Here is a 19,563-nt window from a genome sequence, read left to right on the forward strand (position 1 = left end):
GTCAGCTGATATCAAAGTTCACTTTACATCTTAATCTGTGTACATGGTTCAAATTTCATAGCTGTACATCAAAGGACAAGAAAGTAGGTCACATCATCAAAATCTAGGTCACCTGATATCAAAGTTCAATTTTACAACTTAAAATGTGCACATGGTCAAAATTTCATTGCTGTACATCAAAGGACAAGAAAGTAGGTCACCTTCCCCTTGGGCAAGGCAAAATTTTAACCCAAGGGTTTAATTCAAAACAATCTTGATACAGGTCCACCAAACAACATTTCAAGTCAAATATCTAAGCTGTAGCTTTCTCCCATTCAGAAAACATTTGTTTTATTTTCTGTGTTTTACTATGTGTACATAATGAGAATCACTGCCCCCGGGCAGGGCCAATTTTGACACCAAGGGAAAAATTTGAACAACTTGGAAGTACCTATAGATGATATCATTTAACAAATATTAAAGCTCTAAGCCTTGTACCTTCAGACAATAAATTTTTTGATTTTTTACTATACGTAAAAATTGAAAATCAATGACCAACGGAGAGGGGGGCAATTTTGACCCCAGGGCTATAATTTGAACAATCTTGCTAGAGGTTCACTACACAATGTTTCATGCAAAATATCTAACCTCTAGCATGTTGTCTCAATTGCTAGAATTTTATTTTTAAAGTTTTTACTATAATTATGTTCTTACTATATACATATAAGGAAAACCAATGACCCCCGGGGCGGGCCGATTTTCACCCCAGGGCTATAATTTGAACAATCTGGGTAGAGGTCTACCAGACAATGCCTTATGCAAAATATCTAAGCTCTAGGCTTTTGGGTCTTTACAAGAAGGTATTTTTAAGTTTTTACTATATGTACATATAGTGAAAATCAATGACCCCAGGCGGGGCCAAATTTTGACCCCAGGGCTATCATTTGAAACAATCTTGGTAAGGGTCTACCAGACAATGCCTTATTGCAAAATATCTAAGCTCTAAGCCTTTTGGGTCTTTACATGAAGCGTTATTTTAAGTTTTACTATATGTACATATAGTGAAAATCAATGACCCCCGGGGTGGGGCCGATTTTTGACCCCAGGGCTATAATTTGAACAATCTTGGTAGAGGTCTACAGATAATGCTTTATGCAAAAATATCTAAGCTCTAGGCCTTTTGGGTCTTTACAAGAAGATTTTTTAAATTTATTCTTATAATTCCTTTTTGGTTGCCATGGCAACCAGATTTCTGCATGTAATGAAATTCTTTGAACAACTTTAGAAGCCCTTCACCTAAGGATCAATCCTGCCAAGTTTAGTTGAAATTGGACTAGTGGTTTTTCACAAGAAGATTTTTGAAGTTCACTATATAATCTATATAACACACACACACACAAACAAACACACACACAGGTGAATCGCTATATGCCACCGCATCGCAGATGCTGCGGTGGCATAAAAAAAATTAAAAAAAATGTCCTGCCTGGCTGAAAAATGTCCTGCGTACTATAAAAATACGTCAGACAAAATGTCCAGCGTGATCCAAAAAGTTTTCGAATACACTGAATGCATTCTATAAATAGATACACGCAATGCATTCTATAAATAGATACACGCAATGCATTCTATAAATAGATACATTCAATGCATTCTAAAAATAGATACACGCAATGCATTCTAAAAATAGATACACACCATGCATTCTATAAATAGATGCACGCAATGCATTCTATAAATAGAAACACGCAATGCATTCTATAAATAGATGCACGCAATGCATTCTATAAATAGATACACGCAATGCATTCTAAAAATAGATGCACGCAATGCATTCTATAAATAGATACACGCAATGCATTCTATAAATAGGTACACGAATGTATTCTATAAATAGATACACGCAATGCATTCTATAAATAGAAACATGCAATGCATTCTATAAATAGAAACACACAATGCATTCTATAGATAGATACACGCAATGCATTCTATAAATAGATACAAGCAATGCATTCTATAAATAGATACACGCAATCCATTCTATAGATAGATACATGCAATGCATTCTGTAAGTTGTTGTTGTTGTTGTTGTTGTTGTTGTTGTTGATGATGTTGTTGTTGTTGTTGTTGTTGATGATGATGATGATGATAAAATATATAAATACATATATATGTATACATACACACCAATAAATATAAATGGTCATTTAATGCACAAATCTGAGAAAATTCAGTAATTTAACTTTCTAGGTCAAGGTCATTTAAGAGCCCAAGTCAATTTGGGTTTGATAAACAACAAGGTCTTGTCCTTAATAATGTTCTATTATAATATGAAGTTTATCCCTTCAATAATAGAAAGTTACAGCCAGTTACAACCAAAACAATGGAAATTTCAATAATTTGACCTTCAAAGTCAAGGTCATTTATGAGTGAAAGTTGAGGTCTGTCTGGTTATTTTAAGGGTTATCCTTGAAGATTATTATGTTCAAGTTTGAAAACAATCCATTCAAAAATAACAAAGTTACAGCCAATAATAGCCAAAAAAATGAAAATTTCAATAATTTGACCTTCAAAGTCAAGGTCATTTATGAGTGAAGGTCAAGGTCTGTGTGGTTATTTTTAAGGGATATCCTTGAAGATTATTATGTTCAAGTTTGAAGACAATCCATTCAAAAATAACAAAGTTACAGCCAATAATAGCAAGAACAAGCAAAATTTGGACTTTTAACTTGAAGGTCAAGGTCATTTATGGATGAAGGTCAAGGTTAGTGTGGTCTACTGAAAGGTCTTGTCCCAAGGGATGTTGTGGCCAAGTATGAAGACAATACATCAAGAAATAAAAAAGTTATGATCCAGGTACAAGTTTGCGGATGGCAACAGCAACGGCAACACCGACGCGACTATAACAATACCTCTACTTTTTTTTTCAAAAAAAAAAAGTCAAGCTAAAAAAATGATAAAAGACTATCTAAGAATGCTACAGACAAAGTTTGGCGATCATTCTTTAAAGTGTATAAAGCTATATCTTTCATATTTTATGATCACAAAATTTTTCTTTATATCATGATTAGAATAGATACAGAATACCTAACAAGAGGGCCATGATGGCCCTGTATCGCTCACCTGAATACGTTTGTACTTGAAGGCAACAAAGAATCAACATATTGAAAAATTACTTGGAAACGAATCTATATAATATTGTCCAAAATGTTCTTGACAAGATGTTACCACAAGAATTAAGTATGAAAAATGACTAAAACATTATGCAAACGATAGCACTGCACTTCTCAATGTAATCAATCTATAAAGTTTCAAGTTGATATCTTAATACTTTTTGAGTAATCCCCCGGACAAACAAAATTGGATGATTGACAATTGGGCAGACAATGTTATTTCAGGTTTATGAGTTATTTCTATCGTCCTTTTCTTTTCTTTTTTTTTTTGTGAGCTAACAAATGTTTATGGAATGAAGTCCTTTGTTCTTTATTTTCCTGTATATAGTTAGTTAGCTCCTATGCCCAAAAAGTTACGGATAAGCGGATTCCAGTATACTACCCTTAAAACTGTGGGGCGGGGCCAATATTGACCCTAGGGCTATACATTGAACAATCTTGGTCAAGTTCTGCTAGAGGATGCTACACACTAAATATCTAAGCTCTAGACATTGTGCTTTCTGACAAGAAGATTCTTTAAGATTTTCCTATATAAGTCTATGTGAAATAAATGGACCACTTGGGCGGGGCCAATATTGACCCTAGAGCCATAATTTGAACAATCTTGGTAAAGGTCTGCTACGGGATGCTACACACTAAATATCTAAGCTCTAAACCTTGTGGTTTCCCACAAGAAGATTTTTATGTTTTTCCTCTAAAAGTCTATATTAAACAAGTGACCCCTGGGGCGGGGCCAATAATGACCCTAAGGCTATACATTGAACAATCTTGGTAGGGTTCTGCTAGAGGATGCTACACACCAAATATCTAATCTCTATACTTTGTGGTTTCTAACAAGAAGATATTTTGAGCATATGTTCAGGTGAGCTAAAAATAATGATTCCCCCCCCCCCCCAGACAGGGCCAATTTAACCCAAGGGCTTTTATTTGAACAAACTTGGTAGACACCCATAAGAAGATGTTTTATGCTAAACATCTAAGCTCTAGCTCATTGGATTTTTTAAAAGAAGATTTCAGAAGATTTTTTAAGTTTACTATATACATATAGTTTAAAAACAATGACACCCCTGGGGCGGGGCCAGTTTTGACCCCAGGGCTTTTATTTGAACAAACTTTGTAGACACTTACTAGAAGATGTTTCATGCTTAATATCTAAACTCGAGCTATTTGGGTTTTTTCAAAGAAGATTTTTAAGTTTTTGCTATACACATATAAGGAAAATCAATGACCCCCGGGGCAGGGCCAATTTTGACCCCAGGGCTTTTATCTGAACAAACTTTGTAGACACTTACTAGATATGTTTCATGCTTAATATCTTAACTCTAGCTATTTGGGTTTTTTCAAAGAAGATTTTTTTAAGTTTTTGCTATACACATATAAGGAAAATCAATGACCCCCTGGGGCAGGGCCAATTTTGACCCCAGGGCTTTTATTTGAACAAAATTGGTAGACACGCATAACAACATGTTTCATGCTAAATATCTTAACTCTAGCTCTTTGGGTTCTTTAAAAGAAAATTTTTTAAGTTTTTTACTATATGCATATAGGGAAAATCAATGACCCCCTGGGGCGGGGCCAATTTTGACCCCAGGGCTTTTAATTGAACAAACTTGGTAGACACTCATTAGAAGATGTTTCATGCTTAATATCTTAGCTGTAGCTCTTTGGGTTCTTTAAAGGAAGATTTTTTTTAAGTTTTTACTATATGCATATAGGGAAAATCAATGACCCCCTGGGGCAGGGCCAATTTTGACCCCACGGCTTTTATTTGAACAACCTTGGTAGACACTCACTAGAAGATGTTTCATGCCAAATATCTAAGCTCTAGCTCTTTGGGTTTTTTAGAAGAAGATGTTTAAAGTTTTTTCTTTTGGTTGCCATGGCAATCAGAGTTCTGCATGGAATGGAATTCTTTGAACAACTTTGTTAAGGCTTCACACAAGGAACATCCCTGTGAAGTTTCATTATGATCTGCCTTATGGTTTCAGAGGAGATGTCATTTGAAAAGTGTGAACGGACAACGGACGGACGACGTACGACGGAAGACAGACGACGGACGAAAAGTGATCCTAATAGCTCACCCTGAGCATATGCTCAGGTGAGCTAAAAATGAAAGAAATTCATCTTCTTATGTATTGACATTGAGTGGAACATGCCCCAAATAATCGATAAACCAAGTAAATATAGTATGGGAATATTTTGTTCCTAAACATTTTATTCAAGTTTACGTACAATATTCATTAACAGAGGCATTTTCTTTCAAAATTGTTTTGAAAAATTACCATATGGTAATGAAAAAAATTCAATTTTGCTGTTTTTAAATATTGGCAAAATTTTTCATCAGTCATAGATTTATACACTTTAACTAGTTTTGTAGGAGATGTTTAAAGGTTTTCCTATTTTTAGCTCTCTTGGCCCCTAAAAGGGGCCAACTGAAATGATATGAGCAAACTAAGGTGTGACTGTCACAAGGATGCTACAGACCATATTGGAAGTAAATCTGTCCAGCAGTTTCCGAAAAAAAGATGAATGTTGACAATGGCGATAGACGACAGAGCATCCCGCTTTGATACTAATAGCTCACCCTGAACCTTCGGTTCTGGTGAGCTAATAACAAAGTTATAGCAAAATTTAAGCAACTGAAACAAGAGGGCCATGATGGCCCTATATCGCTCATCTAAGTATCTTTGCACTTTAAGATGACAGAATTTTCATTCTTATTCTAAACACAGCACTATTTAAAACTGTGTTATATTTGTAACAATAATTTTCACTTAAAAAGTATTTCAAAATTCTATTTTATAGTTACTGTCTACAGCATGATGGAACCGTGTTAACAATTATAAACTTGCTGATAAAAAGTGACAGGTGTAATGTTAAATGGACCTTTCCTGTTTTGGGAGTGTAAAATTGAGCTCTGCCTTTTCTATTCATGGCTAGGTCAACTGCTCATAAACAGTTTCACAAACAAAACCATGTGTTCTTTTGTGTAAAATAGGTCAACCAGTGACCATGTATTCTTTCAATGGGATAGGCAGTCAGATAATTTGCATATAACTGTAAACACTGGAAAGGTCAATAGGAGAATATATTGGTCACTTGGGGTCAAAAGGCCATATTCAGGTGAGCGATAAAGGGCCATCATGGCCCTCTTGTTATTTTTCTTAACATCTAAAGAAAAAATAATGATACACATGTAATTGATGCATTCAAAATCCTTAAACTAATATATTCTTTACGCTTTCATTCTGGATAAAATTAAAGGCCAGAATTATTAGCCTCTTCCACTAGAATTCATTCAACCATTTAAAGATTAAATGGAAAAAAAAAACATGTTGCATAAAAACTATATTGCTATAGCCATTACCGTTCCCATATTGATCATAACTTTCTTATTACTGAATGGATCATCTTCAAACTTGGATATATCGAGCCTTTCAAGTTTGGACAATATATTCAAGTAGACCCGACTAAACTTGACCATGACTCATAAATGGCCTTGACCTTGAAGGTCAAACTACTGAATTTTGCCATAATTGGCTATAACTTTGTTATTAATGACTGGATTGTCATCAAATTTGGACACAAAAACCCTTTGGAAAAAATCTTCCAAGTAAACCAGACTGAACTTGACATTGGCTCATATATGGCCTTGAGTTTCAAGTTCAAATTATTGAATTTTCCTTGAATTTTGTTATAAATGGCTATAACTTTGTTATTCTTATATGGATTATGTTCATACTTGGATAAAACAGCACTTGGGACAAGACCTTCATGGTGACCAAATTAAATTTGACGTTAACCTTTATATGACCTTGACCATCAGGGTCAAATTATTGAATTTTCCTACAATTGTCATGATTTTGTTAATTACTGTATGGACTGATTTGAATTATACTTGGGAAAAATAATGCTTATGACAAAACCAACATTTTGAATACTTAAGCTATGAGCGAGACCTTAATATGATTTTGACGGTCAATGTCAAATTATTGAATTTCGTTAAAACTGGCATAATTTTTTTATTTATAGACATATTTGATTTACACTTGGACAAAACAACATTTATGACTAAACCAACATTTTGAATCCTTCAGCTGTGACCTTTACCTTGTTATGACCTTGAATTTTGCTAAAATTGCAATAACTTTGTGATTAATGGACAGATTTGATTAATACATGTATAAAGGGATGGTAATTATGGTAGAACTGAGTACATATCCCTGACAATATTATAATTTAAATCAAGAAATCAGAAGTAAGTATCTTGTTCAACCAAAGATGTTTTAACAGATTCACTGTACAACATTATGAATACTATTTACCCATAGAAGTGTCCCCGTAATCCCCCAATAATCTTTCCTTGCAGCCACAATTACAATATGCATCTTTTATCCTTCCTTTGCTAATATTGTCTAATGTATAATTTGAACCAACAGCAAGCTTTGAAAACAAATGATGTGCCACTCTTGCAGTCCACTCAGTTTCACTGATATCTTTTTTGCCTTGAGAAAGTGATTTCCCTGTCAACTCTAAAAAAAAACAAAGCAAAATTTTAATGTCATTAAAAGCCATAGAACAACAGCCATAGCCGGGTGGGGGCAACGCTCGACTTTTTTTCTAATAGTAAATAAACAAGAGACCATCAAAGATGGGTGATGCTCCCCGAATGGGTACTTTTTCATAAAAAAGGTTAGTTGTCTAATTATTGAGGTGAATTTTGAGAATGGTAGTGACCCAAATGTTGCACGTGACACATTGTCTCAATATGGTGATTATTTCTGTGAAATAGTTGTAAAATCCGACTTCAAATAAAAAAGTTATTGGCCAGACACTATTTTGCTGCAAGGTCAAGCTGTGACCTTGACCTTCAAGGTAGCGACCCAAATGTTGTGCACAACACATCGTCTCAATATGGTGATCATTTCTGTGAAATAGTTATAAAATCAGACTTCAAACAACAAAGTTATGGACCAGACACGATTTTGCTGCAAGGTCATACTGCGACCTTGACCTTCAAGGTAGCGACCCAAATGTACCACCCGACACATTGTCTCAATATGGTGATCATTTCTGTGAAATAGTTATAAAATCAGACTTCAAACAACAAAGTTATGGACCAGACACGATTTTGCTGCAAGGTCATACTGCGACCTTGACCTTCAAGGTAGCGACCCAAATGTACCACCCGACACATTGTCTCAATATGGTGATCATTTCTGTGAAATAGTTATAAAATCCAACTTCAAATAATAAAGTTATGGGCCGGACACAATTTTGCTGCAAGGTCATGCTGTGACCTTAAACTTCAAGGTAGTGACCCAAATGTTGTGCAGGACATGTCAACTCAATATTGTGATCATTTCAGTGAAATAGTTGTTAAATCTGACTTCAAATAACGAAGTTATGGGCTGGACATGATTTTGTTGCAAGGTCATGCTGTGACCTTGACCTTGAAGGTAGCCACCCAAATTTGCTTGTGACACTTCGTCTCAATATGTTGATCATTTCTGTGAAATAGTTGTAAAATCCGACTTCAAATAACAAAGTTATGGGCTGGACATGATTATGCTGCAAGGTCATGCTGTGACCTTGACCTTCAAAGTAGCGACCCAAATGTTGTGCGAGACACGTCGTCTCAATATGGTGATCATTTCTGTGAAATATTTTTAAAATCCAACTTCAAATAACAAAGTTATGGGCCGGACATGATTATGCTGCAAGGTCATGCTGTGACCTTGACCTTCAAGGTAGCGACCCAAATGTTATCATTTCTGTGAAATATTTTTAAAATCCGACTTCAAGAAACGAAGTTATGAGCCGGACACGAATTCGGGACGTACGTACGTACGGACGGACGGACAACCCGGCGACTATATGCTCCCCCGAAAAAAATTTTCGGGGAGCATAATAAAAGATGTAATGAAAATTAAATGAAATTAAAGAACTAAACAAGAGTTCTGTTCCGAGGAAGGCTATACACCTGATACAACATCAGATTATCAATTCTCACAGAAGATGAGTTTACATAAATGCATCAGAGGAAATATAAGTATGCAAAATGATTTTAAGTACCTAAACAAAAATAATAGTATACAGGAACTACTTGCATCCTAGAAGCCTGTGCTAGTTGAGAGGGGTAAATGTTTCAATTTTCTTAATACTATACACATAAGGAAAATTATCAACTCCAAGTTAATAAAAAACAAATTTGAAAGTAGTCCACTATAGAAAACACTCTTTTTTCAAACACTTACATATAATGAAGATCACTGCACCTACTGATATTAGTATAACTTGAAAATGAATGGGGAAAGGAGAAAAAGATTCTTTTGTGATTTCTAATGTTTTATAGGTTAAATGTTGACAAATAAATGATAATTACAGTCGAAAATTGTATCCAGTGAGATAAAACAAGAGGGCCATAATGGCCCTGAATCGCTCACCAGAAATTATTGGTTTTTATACAGTACATTCACTTACATTATATTTTTATTTGTGAGAATGTATTTGAGTATTTAGAAGCTGTACCATATGAGTAAGCAGCCAAGCACACTATTTTTTTTTGTATAATTTGGTGCAAAACATTGATGATAATGATAATTTATATATAACCAGTGTAGACATAGATTATTCTTCATGAAATGTCCAATCACTAACATATGTTCTATTTGGTCACATCCATTACGTATACATGTACTTGTACAATAATAAAAAGCCATTTGTACAGGATATGAGCTTTTTAGTGAAATCCTCTTTAACTTGATATAAGTGAAGTGTTTTAATGTAAATCAGTGGTCTACAAAAGGCTACATCCCTACCAGTCTACCAGTCATGAATTTTTGTGTTAAGTTCACATAATATTCTTTTTCATTTATACTGATTCATTTCTGTCATAATATATTACTTAAAATGGCATTATGCTTATCCAATGGTATATAGCAGTGTTTCTGCCAGGCTAGATTTTTTGGGGGGGCATGTGTGACCCTCTGCATAAAAATATGGGGGTCATTTGGAATTATTAAGGGTCATATTTCAAAAAAGTAAAAACTACAAAAAACAAATGTTAGAGATGTTTCATTTCACATATTCTCACAATTGCAGATGAGCCACAAAATAAAAAATAAAAAAATATCTCTACGATTTTTGTCTCCCCTTAAAAAGTAAATCAAATGTAAATACATCTGACAATACAGATCAAGCAGTTTTTCCACTTTCCGCTCAGTCACCGCGGCGAGCTAGAAATCGCGGGGGAGATACTATGGTCAGTTTCGACGACAAATCACCGGGCAGGCAATAAAACAACACCGCAATCCACTATGGAAACTCACAGGGATTCTCCGTGATCAATTTGCATATACTGTGCATGTAAATGTTCACTTTGCCTTGTTAGAAAAAACAAAAAAAAAACACTTATCTATTGTTTAAAAAACAGCCGTAAAATCGTCTGTGTATGTATAAAAATCGGTTGTTTTGAAGTTCCATTTGGGTAAAAAATAAATCACAATCACGTTTAATAATATGCCAATAATTGACACGATAATTATCAAACATTTTTTTTTTACTTTTGAGCAATAATTAAGCACGTGTATTTTTTTTCTGGACAAAAAAAAGATAACAAAGGGTTGAAGCCAAGTTGAGTGTCCGCACTTCTTTGAAGATTCCGCAGTCAACACATGTGTAAACATCAAAGATTGACAGATTCTTTTGAAAAGCTACTTAGTCTGCGAGTGTTTTCGTGTATTTTAGCGCTGGTGAATACCTGTAATAAATTGATAAATGGTCACCCGAGTGAGCGAAATATCGCTGCAATATTTCACAGTGATCCGCAGTGACGATATCCCGCAGCGCTTTGGGTGTAGGAGCGGAAAGTCACAACTGTCGTAGCGACGTCGCGGTGACAATCCACCCGTAAAAAATTGCGTGGATCTGCGGACTTTGGAAAAATTGTTAAAGCTGTAGTCTGTATATCTGATTGGCTATGGTGAAATTCTTGCGTCACAAAATACGCACTTACTAAATTTCATTGCGTCATGGCCGAAAAAAGTGCGCCAAAAACGCGCTCTGGCAGAAACACTGATATAGTGAGTGAAAAAGATTAAATCAAAGTAAGTTTTACATTTTGCTATAATTCCTTTTCATTTTATAACTAATTAAGCATGACTGACTAATAGCTAACATGACAAGAGGAAATTTCTATAAAATAACCAAAATGTGTCTATAACAAGAGTAGAGCATTCTTTTTACATTTAAGGCAGATTATGTATTTTATCCTTAGCATTATCCAGTATCAATTATTGGTCAATCACCATTATATCATAATCAGTCAATCTTTTGAAATCTATAGCTAATCAAGGTCAACTTGACAGTGAAAAATTGAGCATAATGACACTTAAATTTCAATAAGAATAAATCTTATTTCATTTGTGGTAAAATTAGGAATCTGTCCATATGATTATGCTGTTCTATGTAAATATTATGTCATTTATTGTAATTCAAGGTTTTATCATTGTTCATTTATTTTAATCAATAACTTAAAAATATCATCCTAAGACCAAGGGAGACAATCTTGATAAGTCTATAGCTTTGCTTGACAGCTAAATAGGAGCTAATTAGTTTTGTCATTTTTACAAGTATTTAGGAATTCAAATGAGAATTTTCTTTGTTTCTTAATTATTAACAGTAAAAATCATATGTATCTTTAATAATACTTTATTTTATGCGAATAAAATTTAGTTTTAAAAACATTTTAAGGGAATTACTTTCTTGAGCCTTGAGGGATATGCTATTTATAAAATTAGGGATTTATCATGTATCACTTTTTGTTTAAGACAATGATTTGCTTAAACAATCATTTATTTACAATTTGGTATTGAAACTATGATAAGTTTCCTATTTAGTTTTATTTTATATTATGTATTGGTGTTTTTTAAGAGTGAAAATTACAGAATTCTAATTTATAGATTTGAGTGATCAAACTTGAATAACCTATTTTAGACTTCATGAACTAATCCAAAGTTTGTTCCGTTTTTGTAAGGGATTATAAGAAAACAGTCAGTCATTGTTTCTATGTTCATTATCAAATAGCCTTGCATTTGTTTGATGCATATATATTGAAAATACACTTTTGCCAGCAAAAATATGTGAATTTAGTAATTATGCCAATCTTTTACAACCTATTTAAATGAAAGTCCATTATGGAAATTTTTTAATTGGTTTGTTGAGGTTTTGCAGCATTTTATGTGTCATACATAGGGATGCAGACCCTGTTTTCAGCAGAATTTTGGCAACACTTTAGTTAATACATTAACTTTAAAGATAGGAACATCTAGGAAATTATAGAAAATTAAGTTAATATTTTTTGGCATTCTGTTAAATTAATATATACAATAAGATCCTTATATAATTCTATTGGCATGTTTTGTCTCTAGCATGAATTTAAAAGCTTAGTGACAGCAGGGACTTAATAATGTCACTGTTTATATTACAGATAAGTGACTTTGTGAGTAAGAGGTTTTACACAAAGATTACTACAATGCCTGTTGCAATATGCGAGAATATGCAGTTGGTACAATGTAGCCTGAAAGGTGAGCCTGTGAGCCTTCCATTAGCCAACTGGTATTCTCCAGCCGAAAAACTACTTTCCCTGATCTCAGCTGTCTGTTTTTTATTAAATAAAATATCTTTAAAGGGGCCAACCAAATTAAATTGAGAAAACTTGATAAAAGGCGATCAAAGAATGCAACAGATATACAACTTTCTGATAATCCTTCAATTATTTTAGTAGAAGGTTATTAAAGATTATATCTATTTTTCCCTAAACTAATTTGAAAAAAAAGACCATCTAAGAAACTATAAAGTTTGGTAGTTTAATCCCATCAGTTTTTTTTTTTCACCTTGATATTGGTGACACTGACCTTGACCCAAATGACCCCTTACTACACCCAAAAAAGGAGGACCTCCCTTGGCATGTTTGTATTAAACATGAAAGACATCAACTAATAAATAAAGGCTGTATGAGCAAAAATTTTAAATTTATTTTTTACACCAGTGACCTTGACCTTGACCCTAAAGACCTCTTACTCCAAAAAAAATTAGAGGACCATCAAAGATATCCACCTACTAAATATGAAAGATATCATTAAATAAATTAAGCAATTAGGAGAAATTTAAGATAAATCCAACTTGCCAGAATAGGTTAACCAGACCTATTTTCAAAGTGAAAAAAGGGAAATAACTGGGAAATATGGATGACACAGTTATATAACTTGGCAATATCATGTACTTTGTAATGATAAGTGTGGAAATTATAAAGCCATTAGTATAGATAGAACTTAAGATATTTCCAACTTGCCGTTTTAGGTTAACCATTATTCATTTTCTAAGTGCTGAAAAGGGCAATAACTTGGAAAATATGAAAGCCATAGTTATGTAACTTGCCCAGATTATGTACTTTGTATTGATTAGTAAGTGTGTAAACTTAGAAGCCATTGGTAGAAGTAGAACTTAAGAAAAATCCAACTTGCCGTTCTAGGTTAACCTCGTACTGACAGACGGACAGACAGAAAGACGGTTCAATTACTATATGCCCGGGGGCATAAAAAAACATTCACACAAAGGTATTGCCATATACATATTTTTTTGGAAAAATTTTTCGGTCAGACAAAAGTTGTTTTGGTCAGACAAAAATTGAAAGTTTGTCTGACCGAATGTCAGGCAAATTTTTCAGCAGTTTCGCGAAGCCTGATAAGACACAGTAGATCTAAATACAACTTGATTGAAACGGAACATTTTCGTTTACTTCTACTTACGCTTTAAACCGATAAATCAAGTAAAATTAGAAATCCTATTTATAGAACCAAACTGGGATTACCGAAGTAGCTAAAAGTAGCTTAGATTTCCGTAATATCACTTCGTCTGATTCTGCAGTATCACTGAATCGCCCGAATTGTCACGATTGCAGCGGTTTCTCGTTCCATCATGCACTAACAAATGTAAGCAGGAAACCACCTAACCGGAACAACTTTTCCAAAACAAATGGCTTGCGGCAATAAAAGCATTACTTGTCATCAATAAAGCTTTACTGGGTTGGTGGGATTGAATAAATTATATGCATAACAATTTCTGGGGGGTCCAGACCGCGAGATCGCGGATGAATCCGACCGCGGAAGGAACTGGTTTATCAGGAGGCCATATAGGACATATACAGAACGTATACCCCACCCATTGCTTTTTGTACTTAGTACATAAACATATACAACGATTGATTAGTTCATTATTTCATAACATAAATGACATTAACAAATTATTGATTATTTTTTCAATTGAATTATATCGTTGCTTTACTTTGTTTTTACCTAAATTATAAAATTTCTTCTGACAGAAAAATATATAAATAGTGTCACGTCTATTGTTTATACAAAGGGAGACTACTATAATTGACTAACAATTTGAAGGTTATGAATAGCTTGTTTGCATTTTGTTTGCACCGCGATAATTATGGCAAACAACGAATCACAGTTAACGGCAATAGCTTAAACTCCTTTTCTACATCGAAGGCCATTGCCTAGGGCGTGTACATTTCGACAGACACGGATTAAAACAACACGATGACACATTCAACCTATATCAGTTTTGTTTGTCTATTCAATATCATTGCCCGGGGACATACTCAAGGGGCTTTACTGCTGTTCGCGAGAGCAGACGGAATAACGCGATATTATTCAAGTAAATCGCGTAAAATACGATTTTTATAGTAAAAATTACATTTTTTTTTCGGGGTCCACGGTCCCATCGCTTTATAATGGATATCGCGTTATAACCGATCGCGAGTTACAGGAGTTGCTGTGTACAGACAAATTTTATTAATTGGATCCAATCAAAAATATATATGTTAAGTTTATAAGATTCAAGTGGTCTGACTATGATGATATATGTAGGAACTAGTATTAACCTGTAATTTACATATTGTCAACCTAAACGAATAAATTTCGATTATTTTCCGATTGATAATCGATTGTCATTATGAAGTTTGATTTGATCATCGATTATGAAATTTGTCCGATTATCCAACACTAACAGAAATAAAAAGCTTGAATATATAAATGTTTTTGACTACTCTACTTCTCAACTATTATTTTCAGCAGAGACCTAGCTAGATTTATTAATCTTGGTTCCTGTTGTTTGACATGAAATATAACAAAACTGTAAGTACATACAAAGACAACTTAAAAGTATATACCAACCAAATCACAGTACATGTAATTGACTAAAATATGTATCAGTTAGTTTTTGTTAGATTTGAAGGATAAATTATAAATGGAAAAACATTTTTATTCAAAGTGCATTGTCCTTAGTTTATTATGCCTTTGGAATAAGACTGTGTTAACAAGCTTGTTCTTCATATTTTGTTTAGATCTGTTCTTGCATGAGAAAGTAACACCCAGGTCAGTGTACAAATTAAGAAAAAATTATTTCATGTTATGAATTCCTTTTCTTTTTTTAATGAGTTCTCTGCTGAACAATAACATGTCCGAAACAGTTGCATCGGAAATTTATAATTGTTCCACACAATAAATGCCTATTTGTCATGTAAACATAAATCAACAGTTTATTTTTGATTTGACAGCAAGAAAAAGATATTTTCAAACCATTAAATTGAATAGTGTCCATTATCAGCAAATATTGAAATGTTTTATAGTAAAACTGCAGTACCTGCCAAAATCGGCAGTTTCACTTTGTGTAAGTTTACAGTAGATTAATCAATTTATTAAAGACTGTTTGCTGTTTTATTTCAATCTTTTATTGTGTTTGCTATTGAAAAATAACAGTTGCAATGGAGGATCAGTCTTTGTAAAAATCTACTCTCAATTTTTTTGCAAGGAATCAATTAAAGCCGTGGTTTTTGCTTACCACGAGTAAACATTGTCAGTTCACACATTTCATTGCTTTCTAGAGGTAAATGAAACAAAGCTGCCTGATCATCCTATCTTCATTTCTTTTTCAACTTTTGTGCCCCAAACAACATCAAAGGGAACTGCATTAATTTTAATTAAGGCGGAGTTATACGTGCCAAAATCTCCGATACGTCACAAGTTTGATATCTGGCCTTTTCATTGCTTTGAAGCCTCTGCAGTTAATGACACTGATTGACAGGTATTTTGATACAAACATGCTTCGATAGATAACATTGGTTTGTTTATTCAATGCAGATATAGTGTGTTTCTTTGATAATCAACTTATCAAGGGATGTCGGGGAGATTTAAGGATGAAGCAATTATGCCTCAAGTCCTGAAGGCATGTCACATGCGACATGCGATAATAGGCTAGAACCCTGAAATATGACTAAATATTTTTTAACTATCTATTAAGTAAAGAAACACAACAAATTTGTTTATTTCATCTTCTAATTTTCAGATTATTTCATCAAAATTAAATTACAAAAAATTGGGGGGGGGGGGGGGGGGGGGTGTGAATTGTCTGAGGCATTTTTCCAATAAGAGGGTGAACTGTCTGGCGGATGAATTGTCTGAAAAAACTGGCTGGGTGGGAATCATCTGGGGGTGAATAATTTGTCTGTAAGCCGCTTCACCCCTGATAGCAAATGTCACAATGTGAAATATGAAAAGTTAAAAGCAACCTTTTTTCAGGTCTAATTAGATCTATTGGGCTTACCTATATCTGACAAAAACTTCAGTAGCTTTGCCAAAGCTAATCTGGCACCTCTTCTTTGAGGTATGCATTCAGGGGATTTGATGTAAGCCTCCAACATTTTAAATCCATATTGAAAAATACCACGTATTTTAAATCCTCTAGGTACAGAAGAACTGGGTTTACGAAACTGTTCACAATCGCAAGTTGCGCTAGAAAAACATTTGGAACTTGCGGCATTGCAAACTTTAATTTTTATGATTCCAACTCCATAACAAGACAGATGACTGTTAAAAACATCTAATGCATACTTTAAAGTTTGCAAATTATCTTTATGAAACGACATAAAAAGTTCATCATTCTCGTCTTTGATCTTCAATCTTTTAACTGGCGGAGCATCTCCAGCCGCCATATTGGATAGCCAAATCTATCGTCACGTGACGGGTTGCTATAGAATGCGAAATGGACTCCATTTCGCGAAATGGACGTATGGCCTACGAAATGGACATTTGTTTTGCAAGTTATGGTTTAACAGAGGGAAATAATATCATTTTTAATAGCTAACGTTCAACATATGACATAAAGCTACAGACTGAACTATTTGATAGTACAACTTTCTTTATAATTCTAAAAAATAATCGCATCTGGTCCCTACGAAATGGAATTTTTGAGCTCGAATTGAGTTTTCGCTTACGGAATGGACATTTGTTTTACAAATTATGGTGTAACTGTTGTGAGTAGTATCATTTCTATTAACTTACGTTAAACATATTATATAAAACTGTAAACTGTTCTATGTGGCATTACAATTTCTCCGTTTTTTATTATTTTGTTAAGTAAATGGCCTTTACGAAATGGAATTTTGTCCCGCGCACAAATAGAGTTATCAAGCTACGAAATAGACACCTTTTTTAATTTTGGACTTAATGGAGATCGCTACAACTGACGTAGATAATATAACATAAAACTTCAAATTTAATTAATTAGTTGAATTATTTTAAAATTAAAATTAAAAAAGGGTTCCTTTTTCTGTTAGAGCGAGTCAAATTGTTTAGTTTTTCATATCATTTATACCATCTACTAGTAAATGTTATTTGCATATTGAACTTTACTAAATCTAGGTTGTGTATAATTTTTGTATTCATAAACTGAATTGCAACTGTATTCACATACCCATCCTCCTTCTCCATGTGATAAATATTATTTTTTACCGTGGCGTGCGTGTGTGTGTTGGTGTACGTGTGCGCTGGAACATACGATACGATACGGGGACGGGAAACACAGAGATTATCGCTCCTTATGTTTTCGTCCAATCAGGAATCAGCGCCGCCATTTTACAATTTTAGTTCAAAGCAGAGGAAATGTTCGGTCAGAAAATCGATCGGTATGTTTACTTAATGGGGTTAAAGTCCCCAGAAAGTTATAGTACATCCCAGGTGTGCGTGCGTGTGTATGTGTGTGTGTTTACTTTCTCCCACTATGTTATGCACTAATTTCAATATTCCTATGTATGCCATTGTCATGTGATTGTAAATTTGTATCATATATTATTTGTTATAACGAAAAGCTTGTAAAAGTTTAAGTTAATAAAGTATCTATCTATCTATCTAATATTAATTATTGCAATTACACGGCGCAATTAAACCATATTTTTACCTACAAATGTCCATTTCGTATGCGAAAACTCCATGTCGTAGGGACCAGATACAATCATTTTGAAATAAAGAAACATGAATTAGAAACTAGTTTTTACAGGTAGTTTAATCTGTATTTTAATATCATATATTACATGTCCGTTATTAAAAATGATATTAGTTATTGCAATTAAAGCATATTTTAACCTACAATTGTCCATTTCATAGGCAAAAACTCCATTTCGTAGACACCAGACACTATTTTTTTTAAATATACGAGCATAAAAAGTTTTTTTTATTATATTTGTAATTCTATGTCATATAATACATGTTCGTTTTTAAAAAATGATATTAACTATTGTAATTAATCCATATTTTAACCTATAAGAGTCATTCCGTAGGCGAAAACTCATTTTGTAGATACAAGATACGATTATTTCTAAATATACGAGAGATCTATAACGATTATTTTTGAATATACGAGTATGAATAAGTTTTACAAAATATTTGAAATTGCATGTCATATAATACATGTTCGTTTTTAAAACTGATATTAACTATTGCAATTAAACCATATTTTAACCTACAAATGTCCATTTCGTAGGGACCAGATACGATTATATTTTTCTAGAATTACAAGTAAAGAAGAACATGTTCTATTAAATCGTTCAGTCTGTAGCTTTTATGTAATATGTTGAACACTAGTTATAAAAATGATATTATTTCTCTCTGTTGAACCATAACTTGCAAAACAAATGTCCATTTCGTAGGCGATAAGTCCATTTCGCGAAATGGAGTCCATTTCGCATTCTATTACTACCGTCACGTGACTACCGGAGTTCGTGACTTTTTTGTAAACCAATCCAGTGAAATCACGTGCGAGATGTAAAATGTGTATATAAACTTGTTATTCGTCATCATTGTTATTGCATGTATTGTAATACAAAATGTAAGTCTTTTATGTGGGTGGGGGAAAATCCCGGGATCCGGGACGCCCTGGATCCGGGATCGTAAGATATATAGGGAAAACTAATAAACTATATTTTTGATGGTTTTTACCGTAATGAAAGGCGATTAAACGTTAACTTTTTATTTTTTATTGTATTTAATGACCGGTAAATTAA

General features: G+C 33.6%; 1 protein-coding gene across 1 annotated transcript; it reads right to left on the minus strand.

The window, feature by feature from the left end:
* Positions 1 to 7,457: 7,457 nt before the first annotated feature.
* On the minus strand, positions 7,458 to 17,236 carry LOC132733309 (uncharacterized). The gene is made up of 2 exons (XM_060719929.1): positions 16,830 to 17,236; positions 7,458 to 7,687 (listed from the first exon to the last, which is right to left on the minus strand). The coding sequence occupies exons 1-2, from the start codon at positions 17,215 to 17,217 to the stop codon at positions 7,473 to 7,475; spliced, it is 603 nt and encodes a 200-aa protein (XP_060575912.1). The 5' UTR covers positions 17,218 to 17,236; the 3' UTR covers positions 7,458 to 7,472.
* Between the last annotated feature and the right edge of the window lie 2,327 nt (positions 17,237 to 19,563).

This window comes from Ruditapes philippinarum, unplaced genomic scaffold (genome assembly GCF_026571515.1).
Source record: "Ruditapes philippinarum isolate M1 unplaced genomic scaffold, ASM2657151v2 ctg8607_1_1_1_1, whole genome shotgun sequence".
NCBI lineage: Eukaryota > Metazoa > Mollusca > Bivalvia > Venerida > Veneridae > Ruditapes > Ruditapes philippinarum.